The sequence below is a fragment of the Falco cherrug genome, chromosome 6, assembly GCF_023634085.1.
Source record: "Falco cherrug isolate bFalChe1 chromosome 6, bFalChe1.pri, whole genome shotgun sequence".
NCBI classification, from domain to species: domain Eukaryota; kingdom Metazoa; phylum Chordata; class Aves; order Falconiformes; family Falconidae; genus Falco; species Falco cherrug.
In genome coordinates this window covers 45,147,862-45,170,444 of record NC_073702.1, presented here as the reverse complement: position 1 = coordinate 45,170,444, position 22,583 = coordinate 45,147,862, and the positions used below count along the sequence as shown (strand labels likewise).

The following is a 22,583-nucleotide window of genomic DNA, read 5'->3' as shown; positions in this document are numbered from 1 at the left end:
GGTATAAGAGTATATAAAAATACAGGGAAGCAAGGATCACTGACCTGTAGAATTTATAGATTCAGCAAAGTTCAGGTTGAGTTTTCAGCTGACCTCAGGAATTCATCATCTCATTGAAATGGAACAGGAGATGAATGTCTGTTCCTTGTTGACTTGTCTCCTTTTGCAAGTTTCCTGGTAAACTGCCTATCAAGTAATGCTTTCCTTCTGGTTTTGTTTCCACTGTTCTTTCCTTTTTCTCCTAATCTTTTGCACCCCCTTTTCTTCAGTCCTCTTCCTTCCTTTTTATTCTCCTGGAACTTAATTAGAACTGCAAAAAGTATGTACAAAATGCTTTCAACATACTTCTGTAGTTCCCAAATTTCAACGTTTTCATTAGTCTCACAGCAGGACAGATTCTGTAACAGTTTTATTTATTTAATGTAAATGGTAAAATTCTTTGCAATAACTTGTGATCAGTTTCACAAGTGGCCTGTCCTTGGGTGATTCAATAACTACTCAGTGCTGGGACAGGCTGGGAGCATAAGAGGGCTTTCCCTTTTGGCTCAAATGCATGCCTCCCAGGCCCTTCTACTCTACCGGTGAACATGTCCTGACGTTAGGAACTGTTAAAATATGTAACATTTTAAAGTAATTTTAAAGTAAAGATTAACTACTGCTGAGTATGCCAAGAGTGCTGTATTTCAGTGGTTTTACATTTAAATTGGAAGTAATGTTTCTGACTCTTAAAATGATCATGAAAAGCCATTTTTTCTTTGAACCTTCATTATAGGCATGGGTTATTAGAAAGCAAAAGCCAGTATAAAGAATAAGGGAATTTTGATACAATTTATTTTATGTCTAAAAAGAGTGATAAAAGCCTGGCCTAAGTTAGGGGTATCCATTTGAGCCAAAAGGGAAAGCCCTCTTATGCTCCCAGCCTGTTTTGGGGGCAACGAGCCTTTAGGTCGGGTGGGCTGCACCAAGCCCCAGGGCACGCCGTGGCATCACCCGGGAGATGTGCTGGTGAGACCTGCTGGTCTGTGCTGTGGTGCTAGGGCCACCCACAGCACTGCAGGTTGTGCTGTGACCGTGTACTCAGGGCAAACAGCGGAAGCGTTAAATCGCCTTATAACCCTCTGCTGAGTAACTGTGAGGTAAAACGGGTTTTCTGTGACCAGGTAGAACATGCACGGCCCCCCCTACGCGCCATCAGCGAGCACAAAGAGCTGCAGCATCAGCCTCACGACCCCGTACTTTGCCGGAGCTGCTGCTCCTGCGGGCTCTCTCCGTTCTCCCCCACCCCCTTCGGGTGGGCTCCCCGGTAGCCTCCCCCGCTGCCCCCCGCTGGGGGGTAGCGGCGGGAGGGCGCAGCCGCCCTCTGTTTTCCTGCAGCCGCCGGGCTAGCGAGAACGGGGGAGGCGGGCGCGCCGCCGGCCGCGCACCCTCCCTCAGGCCGGGGACACCCGCAGCACGCAGGCGGCCAGCCCGGCCCCGGCTTCGTCCCGCTGCGAGGCCGACGCGCCCGTGGGGGGCCCCGGGGAGGCGAGGCGCCTGCAGGGAGAGGCGCTCCCTGCGCCGCCGGGGCGCTGGCAGGGCCCCCGGGCCGCCCACCGCCTTCCCCCCCGCCCGCTGCCCGCCGGGGCCGCGCTGCCTCGGCGCCAGCTCCTCCTCCGCGCCGGCAGAGGGCGGCCCCGCGGCGGCGCCCTGCGGAGGCGGGCGGCGGCCATGGCCGTGCTGCTGGAGACCACGCTGGGCGATCTGGTGATCGACCTGTACACGGAGGAGCGGCCCCGCGGTAGGAGCGCGGCGGGCCGGGGCAGCGGAGGGGGTGGCGGGCAGGGGCGGGCAAACGGAAGCTCCCGGTAAAGCAGCGGCCGGGCTGGGCGGTGCGGGGGGTGGCCGGCTGCAGGTGGCGCTTGCAGCCGCCCGTGGCGCCGGATGGGCCGGGAAGTGCCGGTTTGTAACGGCCCGGCCCCGCGGGAGGGCCCGCCGAGGGGCTCCGCCGTTCGAGGAGCGAGCAGGGGCCGCGCCTCCCCGCTGGCGAGCCGGGCCCGGTGCGGGGGCTCTGCGGCCCCGGGGGAGCGGGCCGCGGGCGGGCGGTGTCCGTCATCAGGGCCCTTCTGCCCGCCGGCCCGGGCCTGTACGGCCCGTCGGGCCTCGGTGCTGGGTGTGAAGAGCCAACGGGTGCCGGGGGTTGGGATGCCGGGGCCAAACGGGTGCCAAGTTTTCTGTGGCCATCTCGGGTCCCCGCTTGTGCAAGTAACAGCTTGTGCACGTGTGCTTGGAATACTTGGAAACATCAATTGCTGTTGGGTAGCTTGGATTTTTTTTTTAAATTATGCTTTTATTATAAATGTTTAACAATTTATTTTAAAAATGAGCAAATGTAATGTATTCTGAATCTAAAGGCAGCTGTGATCCTTCTTAGGTGTCTGGAAAGAAACTGGGGAGAAAAAAAAATTGCATTTCTGTGTAACTAGCTTATTTAAGGATTTTGGGATCGCTAGAGGTGGGCTTTAAGAAGGGAGGAAATCTTACTGCAGAGCATTTTTCACAGCGTTTATAGATGGTACGCTGATAAGTCTTAACACAGTCTACTCTAAAAATACTTTTCTACACATTGAACTGGGTATCTGTTCTGTCTGTACTTACTATGTCTGGGGTTTTCTTTAGTAAATGTTGGTATAATTTCTTACAGCTTGTCTGAATTTTCTGAAGCTCTGCAAAGTCAAGTACTACAACTATTGTCTTATTTATAATGTACAGGTGAGTATTCTTAGTTCCCTGGGTTTTTTTGTTGGTTTGAGTTCACAAGCATGGGAGCAGTATCTTACATTTTCTGCTTTGTGACAGAGGGATTTTATTATACAAACTGGTGACCCCATGGGGACTGGCCGTGGAGGGGAATCCATATTTTGGTAAGTAAAACTTTTGCATTATTTAATCAATAGAGAAGTTGTATAGGGGAATAGGGGTTCCAGTTAGTTTGTCTTCAGCTCTCTTGGGGCAGAATTACTGAGGGGGGTGTAAAAATGTTGATGTGTAAGTTGTCATACCTAAATACCTTTTTAATTCCTATGCTGCCTTTGGCCATTCAGATTTTTTTTCAGGACCACATTCTATCTCTGACCTTAGAAGGAAAGTTACAACTAGCAAGTTGTACCTAGATTTCTGTTTATTTAAAAGTGAGCAAATAACTGTAGGTTTGGTTTTGTGAGAGATGTATCCTAACTGAGTGCTCTGTAGAAGGCAAAATCACTAGCAGTTTGCTATTACTTTTATTTTTGTAAAAAAATGTATTCAGTTGAGTGGGAGGGGAATATGGAGGCTATACTTGATTTCCTCTGTGTATAAGAAAGTAATCCTGTTGCTCTAAAGATTTACTGGAGTTCACTTCAGTCATGTTGAACGTGCATAAGGAGATCACTTTTCTTCCTCATTTAAGATTTTTTCAGTGGTCATACACATAAAAGTTGAAGAGATCACTCAAACAGCTAGGATGGAAGTTAGCAAAGTGCCTATGTTCTGTATGATTCCTTTGAAATAGTTATTAAAAGCAGAATGAACATTGCAGAGCAGAGCTAAACCTGGAGTGCTGGGGAATACTGTATACAGAGGTAAATAGCTCAGTTTGAACAGAGCAGTGTTGCTAGACAAGTGTCAGCTTTTCTAAGTCTGGTCTGTCAGAGCCTCTTAAACACAAGACCTTGAGCGCATGGATCCATGGATCACCACTCTGGTGATCCTGGAAGCATTATAATTGTGCTAAGCAAATGCAAGTCTGAGTAGGTAATTGCCAGACCTGAGCTGTCTCTGCACATGGGTAGATAAAGTTTATTTTGATACTCTGTCCTCTTATAAGGATTGGTCTTCTGAGGCTCATAGGTGTGGCAGATAGGGAAGTGTGATGAGTGAGTGGCAGATTCTATTCTGCTGCTAGCGTGGAAAATGGCACTTTGTCTTTTCTATTTATTCATTACTGCTGAAGTCCATGAAATTGGCATTTCTGTTATTGCTACCCAGGAATCTGATGTAAGCAAAGTTTAATTTGAATCCTTTCTTCATAGAGGAAGAAATTCACCTGCTTAGCAAAATGAGTTCACTCACAAAACACTCCTTTGGGCAAATATATTAGGTATTGACCATGCTTCTGTCAGTTATGAAGTGAGACAAAATGAGTGATATCAGGGTTAGACTTAAAAAAATAAAAAGAATGTAACAGTTTGCCATATCCTGTGTATCTCAAATTACTGTGTGCAGTCCTGTCTGTATGATGAACTAAGTTTACACGTAGATTTAGTGGCTTTCTGTTTATCTTGGAAGACAACTTTTTGACATAATTTTTTATATTTTTATAGTGTGGATTAAATTATTTTATGGAACCTACTTATCAAAATTTGTATTACCTTCATGTTTTGGAAAATGTTGTATACTGCATTTAAAAACATTCAAATGCACCTCCCCCCATGCTCCCCCCTCCGCCCAACACCTCTGTGAAATGCCTCGGAGAAAAATCTGTTGTTCCCTGTAATATATAGTGAATTATGTAAGTGTGCAGGTCCATAAAAATGTGCATGGATGCAATGTAAATTCTGTTTTTATTTGAATGCCAATGTAAAAAATGTTAAGATGTTTTATTTACTGTTTTATAGTATTTCTTTATCTCACTTTTTAGAAATTGCTTTGTGTTGTAACATACTTGTCACATATATTTTCAGTCAACTGTATGGTGATCAAGCTAGATTTTTTGAGGCAGAAAAAGCACCGAGAATCAAGCACAAGAAGAAGGGAACTGTGTCAATGGTGAATAATGGCAATGATCAGCATGGATCGCAGGTTAGCGTACAGTGTTGGAAAGCCTGGGTACATGTCTAAATAACTAAAGTGAAAATTCCTTGAATTTACAAAGGAGACAAACAATGACTGTCATCTCATTAGCATCATATTGTAATATGGTCAAAAAGCATGTAAGGAGACAGCCATAGATAGGTTAATTATTTTTGCACAGTGTCCCAGGTGCCAGTGGGTATTTGATTGCAGACAAGAAAGAGATAAAAATGCTCAGATTCAAATCCTGTCCTAGATTAATTTTATAAATTTTATTTGTTAGCATTCAGTTCTCTATTTTTTTTCCTTTGTTTATTCATTTCTGTTAATACCTTGATGTTTTTCCTAGTATATAGAATGTGCAGGAAAAAATCCTGTAGTTAAATGGAAGTGAAAAGTAAGGAACCGGGGTTTTGAAAGAATCTTGAAACTTTCTGCTTATAACTTCATGTTAATTTGGAAGGTGAAATCATACCAGTTTCCACTGTATGGTTACATAAAAGTGTGCATTAATAATGCAATGTAAGTTTACGGTTTTATCCCAGTGCTAGTACAAAACAATTTTTGAAAGTAGTGTTGTTCTTTGATGTTCCCTGTTCATGTGCACATAGTTTTTGCTGTGGGTATATTTAAGCTTTAATCTCAGAGAATGATATTATTTGTGAATTATTATTTTAGATGCATTGTCACTTTTATATATTAAAATACCTCATTTGTAACATCCATATGTTTAAATTAAAAAAAAAGGTATTAATAATCAAAGAGCAATTAAAAAAATATGGTTTTATTCCAGCTAGTACTTGTAATATATGTAGTTAATCTTGCTGCTTCCCTGCATTGTATGTGTAAAATTGTTTGGGTGGGTGGGTTTAGGAAAAAGAGGTGACACTTGTATTTATATTTAAGAATCCAGCCTGCTAGCGTATACACAAGACATATGGGAACGAATGCAGTTCCCAGGAACATTATTGCAGCTTCTTACTTGGGAAAGAAAAATTCCAGTAAGGAATTGTGTGCAGTTGGCTTACAAATATAAGGTAGCTTAGTATAACCTATACCAAATACTACCAGTCTTAACTGTGTTGCAGAGAAAGAGGAGGGAGAGGTTAACAGTCAAATTGTAAAGTGTGGATGTAATGGTTCTGTTTAATTTGTGCATACCTACTTCTTCCTCCTTTGTTCGTTACCAAGTGTCCACCATCTCTAATTTGTTACCCAGTGTTCAGTTGGTATTTGTGTTAGGGTACATTTTAGTGCCCGTTCAAGCTGGTTTAAGTCAATGCTACTGTGTTCTAGTTCTCCTCTCAATGTTACTGATCCTCGTTTTTTGGGAGAGAAGGGTTTGTGGTACAAGGGAAGGAAGGAAAAAAAGTCAGGATAGAATTAGGTGAAGGTAGAACTGTGGGAGTTTTTGCCAAAATTGTGAAAATGCATCTGCTGAATGCGATGTGATGAACAGGTGATTTGAGCTCAGTTCATGACTTACTGCTTCCCAGAGGGGTAGCCTTGCTCTTTCTGTCCTCTCATCAGCTGTGATGCCCGTCACAACACTTGCTCATCTTGCTCAGCAAACCTACCTGGCAGATAACTATTTGCTTTTCCTCTGGCAGCTGGTTTTCTGCCAGATTACTGAGTCAAACCAATTCACAGAAGGGTCCAGTGAGCTGGAGCTGCAAGCTTGTGCAGAGGGGGACTTGTGTGAGAGAGCCCCTCTTTCTTGGGCAGTGGCTGTGGCCTGTAGGTTGGCTCACCGTGGTGTCAGAGCTGATGGAAGATGATTAATTTTCTGCAAAAGTCAGGAAGAGTTGTTTATGGTTCCCCCCTCCCTGATTTAAGTGAGAGTTTTACCTTTGCTAAGGTAAAACTCAAGCCCTGGATTTTTCTATTTACTGCTACTGGTTTTGTATCTTCTTTTGCAGTTTCTCATTACTACAGGGGAAAACCTGGATTACCTTGATGGTGTGCATACAGTATTTGGAGAAGTGACAGAAGGCATGGATGTATTGAAGACAATTAATGAAACCTTTGTAGATAAGGATTTTATCCCATATCAAGATATCAGGTGTGGCTGCTTTTAATTTCCCTTTTTGAGGCATCTTTTTTTTCACTTTGAAACTAGATTCATACAGCGATGTCAGGTGACCTGCACATGATATTTTAAATACTCTTTTATTCCAGTATTATTGGTAAAATAAGCAGGTACTAAAATAAACAACTGTGAGAGAAAAATGAGCAACTATGTTGCCTTTACAAAAGCACCAGTACTGGTGTTTACAAGCATACAGTATGCTTGGCTGTTTGGGATATAACTGAGAATCATCTGGAATGGTTTTCTATTACTTGGGTAAAGAGAGTTTTGTTTGCGTGTGACTGATGCTGGTCTTGATTTTGTTTTCCTTAAGGATAAATCATACAGTAATTTTGGATGATCCATTTGAAGATCCACCTGGCTTGTCTGTTCCTGATCGCTCACCAGAACCTACTAAGGAACAGCTAGATGTGAGTATTTATGATAGCTTCTTGGAGAAAAGTTGGAAGAAATAATTAGATTAATTTATCCCTATTGGTGGCCAGCATAGTCTTGGTCATAATAAGAATTCCATCTGTAAGACTTCATCAGATCTATATCCTAAAAGAAATACACATTTTTGTAGTGTAAGAGGGTAAGAGATGTTCTTCTACTACGACAGCTTGAGTTCTGGTATGTCAAATGCTTGTCTGTTATTTGCAGCTTTTGCTGTATTTAATCAAATATGGCTGCTTAATCCTTCAAGAAAAGGATAAAAGGGTGACTTGGGTGCTTTCCCCTGTGGCTATGGTGGAATTAGGTTGGAAAGCCACATTTTAGATTTCTAATTACGATGTAGATAAGCAGAACATTCAAAATATTCACCTTGGCATTCCTGGTTTTTTGTATGCTCTGGTAGAAGACAAAATAAAGCTAACCTTTATTAATATTAAAGTGCTTACTGCTGTTTTCCTTTTAAATGTGAAATAGTCTGTGTTTCACTGAAAGTAATCTTGGTCATTCTTTGCGTTATATCTGCAAGCAGACATACTGTTGTGATGTATTTGTTCAAACAGAAGGAATTTGCTAAAAATTTAATGTAATTATTCATAATTTACTCATAGCATGCAGTTATGGAAGTTGCTATGTGAGATTATCTCCTTGTGTGGTAATAGTTGTTTGCAATTGACTGGAGAGAATATTGTTTATTTTTAAGCTTAATAGATACAGTTACAAGGTTAGAATTAGGCTTTCATAGTACATCTGCACTGTGGTTAATCTCTGACCTACCTTTGGGTGTAAGGAGTTCAGTAGCTCACTGCCAATTGTTAAAAGATCTGAGAACTTATCCTTAGTTTTCTCCCCCCACAGCCTGTCTGAAGATAACACCTTTTTATGTAGAAATGTCTGTAAGAAGGGCAGCATTCTAGAGGTGCTGACAAGAAGAAAAAATTAAACCTCAAATGCTGCCTAGATGTAGATGTGTAAAAATAAAATTCTTGTTGTGATATACTGTATTTAATGTTTTAGTCTTAATAGACACCACATGTACCTGCAGTGTTCCTTATCTACATTTCTGGTAGGAGCTATCTAGGAGCTGACACTTGTGGTGAGATGTTGAGTATGAGATGGGAGTATAAAAGAATTCAGAATATATAACCGAATATCATTAAAATTGGGCCTGAAAGTTCACAGTGCATGAAACATGAGGATAACATCTTCTTTCTTTTTTTTTTTTTTTTTTTTAACCTTAAGCGGGAAGAACAGAACAAAAGCCCAGTTCTGCAGAGATACAGTGCTTAAGCATTTTTCATGTCTTGGGGGATGAGGGGGTAGGTCATCCAAGTAATATTTGTTGGGAAGTGAGAAAGAGTTTTTGGATATGGCTTGGTAATAAATAGCTTTCCTTCATTTTCCAGAGTGGCAGAATAGGAGCAGACGAAGAAATTGATGACTTGAAAGGACGATCTGCAGATGAAATAGAAGAAGTGCAGGCAGAAAAAGAAGCAAAAACTCGTGCCATTCTTTTGGAAATGGTGAACATCTCTCTGTATTTACCTGATAGATGTTATTCCTCCATGTGTGCATGTTATATTAAGTCTAGGAGAATGTTTACTATTTATCTTGAAATTGCTTATCTGATGATGATGTCATGGTTCAGAATCTGCTATTAAATGTCTGTGGTACAATGAAAAGGAATGAGCATGAGAACCAGAGGTGGTTTTCTGATAAAAACTTCTGATACTTAATTTTCAGAGCCAGAATTAAAAGTGGACCAGTGGAGGCTTTATAAAATCTTGCTGGAAATGCATCCAATTAAAAATCATAACATACATAATATGCTGCTGAATATTTATAATCATGGAAAAGGTTTAGCATGTGTGGGAAAGAGCTGAGCTAATTTGAGCTAAATCTCTTCCCAGTCTGTATAGTGGCACTGAGGTTGCATTATTTGTATATGTAGTAGCAGTCTTCCTTCTGAGGGGTTAGTTGAATTTAACATTGTTAACTTTATGTTCTTCCTTCTTAAATATAATGTTTGGTAACTGCTGGCAGTTGTAAATCCATATAATAACAAAAATTGTGAATAGGCTTTGAAGTCTTTTTTTTTCTTTTTTTTTTGTTTTTTAAGAAAACAATCACACATAATGTTGAAGGATAGGTGAATCCATCACACTTCCTTACGACTACCAAATTCAACTTAATGGTGAATAGTTTGCAACAGAGACTAATACCAACGTCAGTCCAGATGTGGCCATAGTGTTGCAGAAGATCTGTAGGTGTGGGCTCTTGTTTTGCTGCAGCAGCAGTAGGGCAGATGACCTGTTTTCCAGATAACAATGTTAGCTAAAAAAGGCAAGTGGGATATGTTAGCCAATGCAGTAATTTTCAGTGAGTATTGCCATGTAATATGCAATAGGAAGCTATTTTATACAAGCTGAAGAGGTGAAAAACTAAGTTTACTGCTAGTTTCACTGATTTGAAAAATGACAACTGATAGTTCCACTGTTCTTTTGTTGAAACAGTAAACTTCTTGGGGAGCGTTTATGTGCTTAAACTCCTTTTGAGTTCTTTTGTGGAATTGGCTTCTTACGTATGTTATTTTGCTTCTTTCTGCTATCAAACTAATATGCATTACGTTTTTATTAGCTTATTAAGTAAAAGATGGAGATACATTGTTTAAATATGACCAGCTATTTGTTCAGGTTTTAAAAAGCATTGCTACAATTAGGAGATTGGTGTGTATATTTGTATTTTCCTCTAACTTAATTTACTGTCAAGCTATCTTAAATTTAAGCGTATCCTAGCTGTTGCCAGACTTCAAGGAAAGGTGAGTTTATGTACAGACAGAGATTAAGGAGTGGATCCAGTCCATTTTTATTTTTCTATCGGAGTGGCTGTAGAAGTATACTTCCATCTTTCACAACTGTGTATTTGTTATGTTGTGAACAGGGAAAACAAAGTAGAAAGCATTTGTCACTTTCGTGAAGTGTCACCACTAAGCGTTGATTTAAGGCCTTCCGAGAAAAGTGTTTGACTCATCTCCTTGCCTGTGAAGCAGGAAAGGAGGGAGTCGCAGAGTGGGCAAAGCCCACCAGTGAGCCAGAGGGACACAGTGAGCCACCGACACACTGTCTCTGTGCAAGTGTGGTGGAATTGCAAATAGATTATCATTTTTAGATGCTATGGAAAACGCTTTCTTTGTGGTGTTGGGTAGGAAAACTAATTAATTTTTGATTTTGTGATAGGAATATGTCTAATATCATCCGAAAGATGTGTTGCCAGTGTACTTGTGGCAAAAAAATGTAGAGACCTTTAGGCAGAAGTGATGAAAGTATTTTCCTGTATGCCACAGGTGGGAGATTTACCAGATGCAGAGGTCAAGCCACCAGAAAATGTGCTGTTTGTTTGTAAATTGAATCCTGTGACGACAGATGAAGATCTAGAGATAATATTTTCACGATTTGGTCCCATTAAAAGGTAATTATTATAAAACTAATAGGAAAACCTTCTTTGTTAAGACTGAACTTGATTCCCACCAGTCTATATAGGTTTGGCTGTTCAGTAGTATTCTGGTGTCTCTGGAGATTCATTCTGTGCCTGCATGTATTTGGATAGAGACCACAGCAATGGTGATACAAAGTCAGATCTACCTAGGTGAGTATTCAAGTGAAGGCCTAGGGAAGTGTAGGAAAAAGGAAAACATGATACTCTCCTGTCCTCTCATCCTCTCCCTCCTTTCTTCAGTTTTTGACTTGGGTGCTGCATGAGCTAGATACAGTATCAGGGTTTTTCTTTTCCATGGGAATATGTATGGTTTGGGATAAAGTGACAAACATTTCTGGCATCTGATATACTCCTCGTTAAGCTGTTCCTCATGCCTGCTGCCTTTTTCAGTTTTGAACTTGGCTCCTAGTAGTTTGTTTCTTCCTAGTGCTGGTATTAAAAGATATTACGGGCAGTGAGCCCTGCTTTCCCCAAAGTAATCTTTTTTTTTCTTGCTAAGAGTACTAGCCTACGTACTCATGCATTGCAGAGGAATTTTCTTTACCTTGTTTCCATTTTCTCAACCTTTCCCTGCCTTTTCCTGTTCTTTTGTTTTCATCTCAAGATGAGAGGACCAGAACTGCACACAGTATTAAAGAGATTTTAAAGAGATTTCGGATTTACAGAAGCACAGTGGTATTCTCTGCTTTGCTCTCAACTCCTTTTCTAGTTAATGCTAAAGCTTTTTTTTCTTTTTCTTTTTTTTCACAATGCACAGTTGGGATTTCTGGCAGCACCCCCCCAGCTTATCTCACTGCATTTATCTATGTTGAATTTGCAATCTTGTTCAGTTGGTCTCACAAGAACTTTCTGCAATGTTTTCAGTCTATTTTTGCCACCTTTAACAATTTACTATCATCAGCAGACTCCACTGGTGACCTCTTTACTTTCTCAGTGAGAAACAACTGCTCTTACCTGGTTTTTCATATATTTACCAATGCAAAGGTGTTTCTTATTCCATGGCTGGTTGATTTTCCAAAAGCCTTTGGTGCTGGAGTTTATTGAGTTTCCAGAGGGATTTCAAAAGACTGCGTCAAATAGATCATCATCACACAAGTGTATTGACTCTTTCAGAGAACTTCACTTAGGTTTATTCAGATGGTCCTGAGCAGGTCCTGTTCATTCAGATGCACTCTAACTGCTCTGTGTTGTTTCTGCGTTTGTGCAGTATCAGCATACGGGCCTGCAGTATCCCAGATCCTTCACTAGACTGTGTGTGTGAGTGAAATTGGTAGTGTTTGCCACGCTTACAACTCCAGCAAGATTTCTGGATATCCTAGGGATTTCTTAGAGACTTTTTTTCCCCTCTGTTGGTTTGTTCAGTACCTCTTCTGCAGTCCTCCTGCTTTTAAAAAAAAGATGGATTTTCTGAATAATCCACAAAGGAGGGTTCTGGCACAAAACTGTCCTACCTTCTTCCTCGCTGGTGGCTGCTGCAAAGAATTCCTATAGCTTGTCTGAATAGCCTTGTCTTTTTTTTCTTTTCCTTTTTCTTTTTTTTTTTTCTTTTTTTAAATCTTGATCATCTTTTGGATTGTGTATCCTAATCCTGATTTGTCACTTTCTCAGTACACATGGGGAGGTCTCACCTAAAGTCTCGCCTTAATGCCAAATTTCCTGCCCATGTTGCTTGTCTGACCTCCTTCAACATCCTGTAGTCAGAATTCTCGTGTCGTATACAAGAGTTTGGCAATACTGATGTAATCCTGTATTGTTCGCATTTTGTGTCTACTGATTCAATACTTCTGGCTTCGTATTTTTGCCCAGTGAACTGCCTGATAAGAAGGTGGCTGCTAAAGAGATGCTTGTTAAGAAGAGAAAGTTTGTCACGTGATGTCTGTTTAAACTTCCCCTAAAATGAATGTGAAATTTCTTGTCTTGCATTAGTGAGATGCAAAAAAATAATAACAAACAGTAATGGTGGAAAACAGATTTTGTTTTATTGATCAGAAATTCATCCCTAGTTCTACATTTCTTGCTAACCACTTGTGATTTGTGTTATTAATTACTCCATTAATGTCACATGCATATTTTTCTGTGCAGACACCCCCACATCAGTAGGGGTCTCAGAATCAAGTTGTATATACACCTTCAAGGTTCTTTTGGCTTTTGGTTTGTGTTTAATTGTTACTCTCCCTTTTAGGCAGTGCTTGCCTATCCTATGTTTTTTGCTCCAACAGCATTGACATTTTAATTTCATATCAATTTTTCAGCTGTGAAGTGATCAGAGACTGGAAGACTGGTGAATCTCTTTGTTATGCTTTCATTGAGTTTGAAAAGGTATGTCTGTTAGGTATACTGTATGTAGATTCTGCTTATAAAAGTTCTTTTTTGGGTATACTTCCATTAAGGAAAACCACTGAAATCTTCCAAGTGTGGGGTAGCTAGTATTTTCTCTTACTGACTTAGTTATAGAAGTTGCTAGGTCCTAAATGAAGCAAACGTCGAAGTCTGCCTCTGTTCAGCCAAGCAAGACAAATATGTTCTTGTTAGGTTGTCTTGAAACCAGTGGGAGGGGAGCAGGTCCCTTTTTTTTGCCCTAGAACACATTAGGACTTTGAAGAGTTAAAGAAGGGAATATTAGGAGAGAAAGGAGGCAAGCTCATAAAGGGGGTTGTATGAAAGAAGGTAGGTTGGTGTGTACAGTAGTGTCCTGTGTTTGGCTTGTAAATGATGCTTGCTTTATCAACATGCTGCTTTTACTGTTGAGATTAGTAGTAAAAGTTCTCTTGATGGTGCATGGCTTCTTGTTTGTATCTGCTAATATCTCTAATCTGTGAGGGAAACTGGAAAACACTGGAAAACTATTCCACTTGAGCCTACTTATGTACTTAAAATGGAGCTTTTATTAGTTGTCCTTTTTTTCCTTGTTTTTCTGAGTGTATTACACATGTCAAATGTAGCTGGATTGGCAAATTTTTAAAATAGTGAAATGAATTGAAGAATTGGAATTTGAAATGCTGACATTCAGACAAAACAACTATTTCTTATGAAATGGAACAATGCTTCTGTGCTTCAGGCAATTTTAGGAAAAAAAAAGTACGCCATTAAGCAGTTGAATTTGTGTGAATATTCCTATAAATTAATGATGACTCAAAATTTTCTGGAAACTTTAATATCAGGAGGAGGACTGTGAGAAAGCCTACTTCAAAATGGACAATGTGCTGATAGATGACAGGCGGATACACGTGGATTTTAGCCAGTCTGTTGCAAAGATTAAGTGGAAGGGAAAAGGTAGGTACGCCTACAGTTCTTTGACCCTTATAACTTAATAAGCCATGACTTCTAAACTGTGTTATGTGAAGAGAAACAATTGTAATATGTTTAAATCATCTTACCTTCAGGGATATAATTTTTCCAGGCACCGTAATAAATGGAGCAACTCAGCTCCTAGCTCTGCTCTTCACTTTTTCCATAAGAAAAAGGGTACAAAGGTTTGCTGCATATTAACATTATTACACATTACATTGCCGTGGATTACCTTCTTATCAAATGTATTTTTGCCACTAAATAATTTGTTCCTCTTGAGCTTTAAAAGTGATGAGTTTTGATATTACTTACTAACAAAAGAATATAGCAGTACATTGCTACTTTTTAGTTTCTTTATTCACTGTATGACAGTTGGGTGTGTGCAAGAAAAAGTCAGTATTTAGGCCAGGGATTTCCATTATTCACCTCTTGTAGGCCAAGCATATTGCGTAAGTAGGCTGTATCTTATAAAAACCCAATTTTGGATGCTTGAGGATGTTGTAGGAGCGAAAAGATGGTGGGAGAGGTGGATAGAGAGATTGTTTGTTTGTTAGGGGTGTGAGCAAAACACTGGACCTGGATAGGTGACTCTGCGTGGCGGTGGATGGTCTTGTGTGCCTTCACCCACCACTGAGGGCTGCCTGCAGTTTGTTGTGTACCATTTCTCCAGGTTCGGGCACTGAGGTACTAGAGCTTGTCGTGCACAGAGCTGAGATGACTTTGTCATCTATACCATGCTCTCCGGTGCATCCTGTACTGACTGGCTACATGGAAAACTTATCTTTATCTGGGTAATTTAGGTGGAAATTGTCCCAAATACCGGAAAGCTAACTATATAGTGCAATGTTAAGTGTGACCGTGAGGTGGCAGCATGTTGCTGCGAGATAGTTGATTAATCTGTGCGGTTTTACTTTAATGTGAATGGGTGGAAAATGAAATCTGTCATGCCCCCCCTTTAAATCAAGACATTATAATTTTTTTTTTAATAGTTTTCCATTTTAATTGTTAAGCTGTTGCAGTCTCAGAGGTTTCCCTTTGTGTAGCCCAGAGCAAAAAGTAATTTAATAATGAGAACTGTCTCTAGGCTTTCCCGGTAACAGAATTTTAAGTAGTGTGACAAATGACCTCTAATCAGAGTGGGACTAAACCACTTGCTGAATCCTGCTTTGTGATCCTGTTCGTGTGTTGTCTCCACTGGACATGAGTGAGGAAAGAGCCGTATGTTGTTTAATGGGATCTGTAAACAAGAGAAGGACAGAAAATCACAACTTGTCTTGCTCTCTCCTACCCTGTTACCCAGATGTCAGTGTTATTTCTGGAACTGCATCCTGCTGTGTGTCTCTGTGTGGTTATGAAGAGCCCTTAAATTCATAAGGAGAACTTAATGATTGGTATGGGTCTTGGTTGGTTTTTTAGTTGGAGTGAATTGAATATATTTTTCTGTGGACAGGTGGGCGGTATACCAAGGATGATTTCAGAGAGTATGAAAAGGAACGTGACAAACCTTCAAAACTTACTCTGAAAGAGAAGGTAAAACCAAAGCAGGAGTATCCTTTTCTTGTCAAAGGTATTTTTTGAACTAAATACAGTTTATGAAAACAGCCTGGAAAAGACTACGTCTTAAAGCTTGCCAAATGGATTTTGCTGCTGCTTCATATAACCATTTCATGTTTGAGATGGAATTAAGCATTTTGAGTTTTTCATTTGATGACTTTGATGAATTTAGTCAAATCAGAATGTGCTGTTTCACTTCAGTGTTGTGTGCAGGTAAATAATGTTTCCAGTCTACATGATATATGGAATGATCTATGTCTGGAATGATCTATGGCATAACAGAGTTTTAAGTATTTTAAGAGGGGAACTGGTGCATCCAAAATAAGACCATAGTAGTGACTTCATCGTGCCTTGAGATTATACTTTGCTTGTGGTAAGCATGAGAGAAAAAGAGACCGTAGCTTGTTCAGCTATCCACAGGTAGAAAAGAAAGGAGAATTGAGATCTGGCTGTACTGTTTGACAGGACAGAATTTAGTTGTTTTAGTACAGCTGATTTTTTTCAGTGTGTACAATCCTGTTCTGACTGAAATATGTGGTAAGTCTTGGTAAACCTTGGTCTGATAAACAGGTATTTGTTTGCTTCATGAGCTTTTATGTTCTGCTATTTATTGATGCTGAATAACAGACCTGTCCTTAACCAGCACCACCAGTGCTAAGTATGACCTTGTGCTGGATGAGGATATAGAAGAGTCTCAAACAAGTCAGTCACACTTGGCTAAAAAACAGAAGAAGAAAAAGCACCACCACTCTGAAGATGAAGAGGATGACAAGAGGACCAAAAAATCTAAGGTACTTACCTCTTCATGCATTAACTTTATAGCTGTTTATTGTTCTCCTAATAAGAGAAGCCAGGAAAAAGAAGTCTGATATTGAACTGAGGACATGACGTGCAAAGTCCCATAAAATACAGCAGTTGTAAACATACAGAAGGCTGATATTAGTAGCTGATTATGAAAGAGGCTTTCCAAATCTTCCTGGACTTTTGAAGCTTGGCATGTCTGAATGGCTTTTTGCCAAAACATCCTGAAGAGGCAATGAAGCCTCTCATAAAGTAGGAGATCTTCAGCACTTTGAACCTGTTGCTCACATATTCCTAGTCATAAACTAGGAGTTAATCATATTTCATGAATGCAAACTATTTCTCATTTTCTTGCCAGACCAGCGTGTGTTGGTTCTTCCCAGTATGGAATCAGAAACACAATCTCTTTGCATTGTCTTATTTTTATTTTTCCTATTTTTCCTTAACTGTTTTGGAAGCATTTGTGTAGAATCTATATGCAGGTTTGCTGGCATCTGTATTTTGTGCCAGCATACAGTGCTCTAAGACTGAGGCAGTAGAGGAGATCATCGGAAGACAGTAGTTCTGTCATTTATTAGTTCCACTGCAGTCTTTTGCGTCAGCATTCCCACAGTTCTGTGGACTTGGGATAGTCAAGATGCTGATGTTTCATGGAAACAATGTCTGCAATGGTAGAGTGGCGAACCCCAATATTCAACAGTGCAGCTTTATGAACAAGAGCAAAGCTGTCTTCTAGCAACTTTGCAGAAGGTGATAAGGTTCCAGCCACAGTAAATAAAGCCATTGTCCCTGGCATGAGTTTTGAGTACTGCTTTAAGTTCTGCTTACAGAGAGCATACAGGATTCTGTTGTTCCATTGCATTGCTTCTTGTTTTGGTGCTAAAAAGAACTTTTCTCACAAACGTTGGCAATTAATTTTTTTCAGTGCCACCAGTGAGACCCTATTGCTTATTTGTGGTACAAGTCTTTTTGTCACTGTTTGTATACTAGTTCAGTCGGGATCCCTTGGGTGGAGGAGAGTGACTGTTCAGATAATTAAAATCTGGATGGGAGCATATACATACTAGAGGTGTGAACTGATGTTGGTTCAGACATCCTCATGACTTTTTGGCTGGTTAACGTTCTCGTTTTAACATTCTTGAAACAGATATTTCTGGATGTTGTCTTTGTTCTTGGCGGTTGAGAGATTAAATGTGTGGAACTGGCTGGTCATGTGTTATCAGCAGCGAACACTTTAAATTAGATGTCTCCACCCCTGTAGGTGGTACAGCAAGTACTTGACAACAATAGGCTGTTAACCTCTGTTGGTATAATTGTTACAAGGGGACTGTGAGACACGTTAGCGGTGGTTTTCATAGCACAAAAACATGAGGACAGAGAAGTTCCCGATTCTATTTCGAGGTTCTGGAAATGAGTATTTTCTAGTGCTTGACTGTGATCTCTTCTGTATCTCTGTATATTTTCTTGTGATTTAGTCACATGCTCCTGCTGTGGTTTGTTCTTGTAGTCTACTTCTGCTGTATTCTGGTATGTTCTTTCCCACTGCTTTCCTCTCTGTTGCTCACCTTTTACGATTTTGGTATAAATAGTTCAGCCTTCTTATACCCAAAATCACAGGTGGAGGCTTACTTCTATTCTCTGGTGGCAAGTAATGTAGTTCCCCCTCGGAGCTGTGAAAATGAATTTCTGGTAAGAATTTTTTCTGTCTGCACTTGAATATTCTTGTTAGCGTGTACTGTATAGTATGTACACATATTAAGCAGTACGTGCTTGATCTCATTTAGAGATACAGTAAGCGTCTTGGGGCATGGCCCTTTCTAGATGAAATCTGCAGGCAGTTTAGATAATAAATCCTGTTTAGCATATACAAAACGTAATATTTTTTTAATCTATTTTTTAAAAATTTACAATTTGGGCATAATCTGGGGAGCTCATACAAGGACAGGGGAAGGAAGCATGTCCTTGAGGCAGAGTATGTCCAGATTGAATACTGAGGCCAGCACGACACATATCAATATAGAAGTTTTTTTGATGAATGGTAGCATTTTTAGTATAGGTAAATATTTTCCCTTAACCTTATTTTGGAAAAATGAGAATATATTCAAAGTAAGAACTTCAAAACAGAACAACAGCAGATGTTCCACAATTAATTGGCCAAAGACCACAACAGCCATACAGCTTCATACATAGGCTTCCATCCTGAGCCCCTAGTGTGGCAGAGATTTTAATTAACAGACAACACGGGAGGTTTTGGCAACTGTTTGCAGTTTGTGCTATGCTACCAGCTCCAGCTATGACTTTGAAGGGGTTTTATTTTCTGAATAGTTTCCATGATGTTGAGTCATTTTTCTGTTCTCTTGCTGTTTTGTTTTTTCTTCAGTATATTTTGACTCATCCTTTTCTTAGTTTGACACCCATTTCCTGAATCTTCAGCTTCTGTGTTGATGTTTCAAGAATGTATTTTTGAATCTTGTGCTGTTTGACTTGATTCCAGAGGGCAGAAGAGATGGGGTGTTGTGGCTTGCGTTTAGTAGGTAACAGGATGTGGGTCTGGAGCAGGAGGCTGGACTACCATGTGGGTTTGTGTATAGGATTTCGTAGTTTTTTTGAATACGGGTCATGCTTCTGCTTGAGATCTGTATCATGACTTTGTTCCCTTTCCAGTTCCTCTATGTTTTTTGGTTCCTTGGATTTTCTTTTTTCTTTTTCTTTTTTTCCCCAAGATAACTGGATTTGTGGAGGAGTGTAGCCTATCAAATAGATTTTTGTGAGACGCAGGGGCTTTCTGATTTTCATGTTTCTGTAGTGCATGGTTTTGGCAGAGATAACTGATTTTTTCTGGTTTTAATTTCTTGCTCTTACTGCTTACTGGACACTGTTGTCTTTATATTCAGGGACAAGTTTGATCAAAATCTTCCTCCTAAAAAGGCTGCCTCTGTTTGTTTGCTCCTTTTAACCTTTAATGTGCTTAATGTATGTAGAGATGGCATATTTATTCTGCTTTTGTGGTCGTGGTATTTCTAGCTGATTTACCTGCAAGTGCTGGTTTTGATTGTGTAGATGAAGATCAGATCTGTGATTACTGATGTATGTGTTGATCCACAGGGGTTATCTTCCTTGTTGTAACCCTAGTGTTTCAGCATTATCTATTTAATTCTGAAGGTGCTGTTTGCTCTGGGAGCCATCCTGATCACTGCCTGTCTGGATAAAAGCTCTGCTTGGAGTAGAGTTTTTTTGCACTATGCTTTTAAATAAATGAAGTTTGCTTGTTTGTACGTGCAGCATAGGTTTTAGCCGTACAATTGTGAATGCTACTGTCACAAGTACATATTGAGAAAAAGGAAAATCATACCTGAAATGAAGTAAGAAATACTGTATAATTTAATGCAGATGTTTTTCATGGTTCATTGTGATCTGGGTTTAACAGTGTTGTTGTTAAACTAGAGCATCAATGATACTAAACTTTGAGGTGATTGTACCTTCAGAAAAAAAAGTGCCTACCACCTTCTTAATAACAAGTTTTCTATGTGTCTTTCTGCAGGATTCTGAAGCTCCCTCTTGCGTTTTGTTTCCACGTATATCTTAGTTGAATAATAAGAACAAACTAGTTGTTACCAGTGCTTGAAAATGTTAGTTCATGTGTCAAAATTCAGTGTTGTGTATTAAAATCTTTAGTGTTCTTTGAAATGAAATGGCAACTTTCTAAGTGATCTCTATCTTTTTACTTTTTAAAATGCTCTATGCTGTGGCCTGTATGGGTATTGGTGTCTCCACACAGTCATTTTAGTATGTGCTGTGCCATAATCTTCTAGTGTGGCATTTCACTATCTGAGTAATTAAGCCATCTTTTCTTCATTGACTAGTACACTTTTTCAACGGTCTCATACGGTCTGCCTTGTGCAACAAGTAAAGCAGGTGTTCTGCCGGCAGCAGTTCCTCGTTTGTTACATAAACCTCATTTCTGTGCAGAGCAAATCTGTTCTGTGTGCTGAGCCACTCAGCATTCTCGGCGATGCTTTGCAGAAAGCCACGGAAATTAAAAATTTCCTCATTTTTGGCTGCCTGAACATGCATTTGTCTTTAAGGAGTTTTGTGTGTGTGTGCTCGAACACCATTACCACTTGGTGTACGTACTGTTGATCTCTCCTTTTTAGGCCATTTTAAATTTTATAGACTTGTACCCCTTGGAGTTTATGGTGTCTGTGTATGAGTGTATTGTCATGTGTGTTCTGGATGGGTCATACCCATCAGCCTGCAAAATACAACTGATTTTTCATGGCCTCATTATGTCCTTTTCAACTCATGCACCTTGTGTTATTGTTTGACTACATTTAAAAGGATGGGATTCTCCAATGCTGCCTTTTCTTCTGGACTTGTAGCTTCAAGGAAGTGAATTAGTTTGCGTGTGTGTAGTTGGTCTCTATAATGGTGTCGTTCGTTTTTCTGAAGCCTAGGATTTAGGCCATTAAGGATTGTTACAGACAGGTCTTAAAAGGTGTTCTGCATCTTCATAGCACGGGAATGCTTATGGAGCTTGAACCAAAATCTATGATGAAATCCTTGCATTGCTTAGATAAGAAGTCAAAATCCAAATCTAGCTTAGAAGTTTGTGTGATGCTCATGAGGAGTTTGATAGTATCCATCTGTGTCAAATCCCTGATATAACCAGTTTTTGCTAAAGCTCCTTAGGAAATGCAAGTAGCAGCATGCCTGACAGCCATGCTTTTTTCCATAAATGCTGACACAAGCTGTAGATTTACCTTCTTCATATAGTTACAGTGGGGTTTTTTTAATGTGTTACCTTTTTCAAATCATCATGGATGTGAATCCATTTCAGGTATACCGGCTTTAGCCAAGGAACCAACCATACCTGACTTTTCTAGTTTTCTTCATGCCTTTGTATGTTTTACCCTTTTGTCTGTAACTGTTTATCTGTCCAATTCCTTTAACAGGATTCTGATCGGAAATATGAAGAACGCTGTAGAGAGAAGATGAGGAGTGAGAAGAAAGACAGGCATCGGAGTCGCAGCCGATCTCAAGAGAGAGACTACACTTACAGCAAACAAAAAGACAAATACAAAGACGACTACCGAACAAGAGACTGGGATAAAAAAGCAGACAGAAGCAGAAGTCCTAAGAAATCGAAAGACAAAGAAAGGTCCAAGTACAGATGAAGGGCAAGGAAAAGAGAGAGGGGAACTAAAATATATTTTTCTTCATTCATTCTCTCAAGTGGATGTACAGTGACTGGATAAAAGCAGTTGCCTTCTGTTGGCAGCTTGGCCTTATAATTCTGTGAGTGCCCAGTGTATGACTGCTGGAGTAAGCCTTGATTCCAAAAAGGTGATTTCAATAAAGTATTTCACGTTAGTGAAATGGTTTGAGTCTGCAATAAGGAATGTTGTCTAAAGATTTTTGGAGGCATAAGCATGCACTAACAAGTGAATTGCCCTTCATTGTGAAGAGATTTGCAGGTCATATCTCCTTTCTACAAGGAGGTTGTGCTTACCTTTCGACACTTTCAGATGCTGTCATAATGAGTGTGATTAGAAGACCTGGGGAGACAGAAATGTGCTGTGCACACTTCTTCCAGAAAGTGGGCAGATACAATTTGTATATGGATACTCAAAACTTTATTTCCTTCCTTTAAAATGAAGTGCTTCTGGTGGGCATAGTCGTGTCGGTGTTATTTGCCGACACCACGGTGCAGCAGTGGTTAAAGGCGCTGAAGCGCTGCTGTGCTGCTCATGAGGGCCACAGAGGTGCTGTACCATGCTAAATCCGTCGCGCTTCCTTGCTGGTTTATTTACGCAGATCACTTGGCTGTGTGGCATTGCTGGAGGATGCCTCTCAAAACTGAGGTTCACCACTTTACGCTTTGCCTGTCTGTAGTCACTGTTAAAGGTCTGGCCTCTGTAGTGTCCGGGGGTCCAGCTGCCATGGTGGCAGGCAGGTTATGTTGGGTGGTTAAGAAAGAAGAAAACAGTCATTAGCAGAAATGCAGAACTGGTAACTTACATTGTACTTGCCAAACTTAGGTGGGATTGATTTTCAAGTTTTGTGGCAGAAGTAGGTGAGTTAAAACTCTTCATCTACAGAAGAATTCAGGTGGTGT

The 22,583-nt window shown here is 40.2% G+C and overlaps 1 protein-coding gene across 2 annotated transcripts; it reads left to right on the top strand.

The window, feature by feature from the left end:
* The first annotated feature begins 1,502 nt into the window (after positions 1–1,502).
* Positions 1,503–21,844, top strand: PPIL4 (peptidylprolyl isomerase like 4). 2 transcript variants are annotated; one of them, XM_055714170.1, is made up of 13 exons: positions 1,503–1,777; positions 2,681–2,748; positions 2,836–2,900; positions 4,701–4,818; positions 6,729–6,871; positions 7,212–7,308; positions 8,737–8,853; positions 10,674–10,798; positions 13,078–13,144; positions 13,987–14,098; positions 15,564–15,660; positions 16,320–16,458; positions 21,421–21,844. In XM_055714170.1, exons 1-13 carry the CDS (start codon positions 1,708–1,710, stop codon positions 21,640–21,642), a joined length of 1,440 nt encoding a protein of 479 aa, XP_055570145.1. In that variant the 5' UTR covers positions 1,503–1,707; the 3' UTR covers positions 21,643–21,844. The 2 variants fall into 2 exon arrangements, with proteins under 2 accessions (XP_055570145.1, XP_027671580.1); XM_027815779.2 differs by lacking the exon at positions 1,503–1,777 and adding an exon at positions 2,150–2,295.
* Positions 21,845–22,583: the final 739 nt, after the last annotated feature.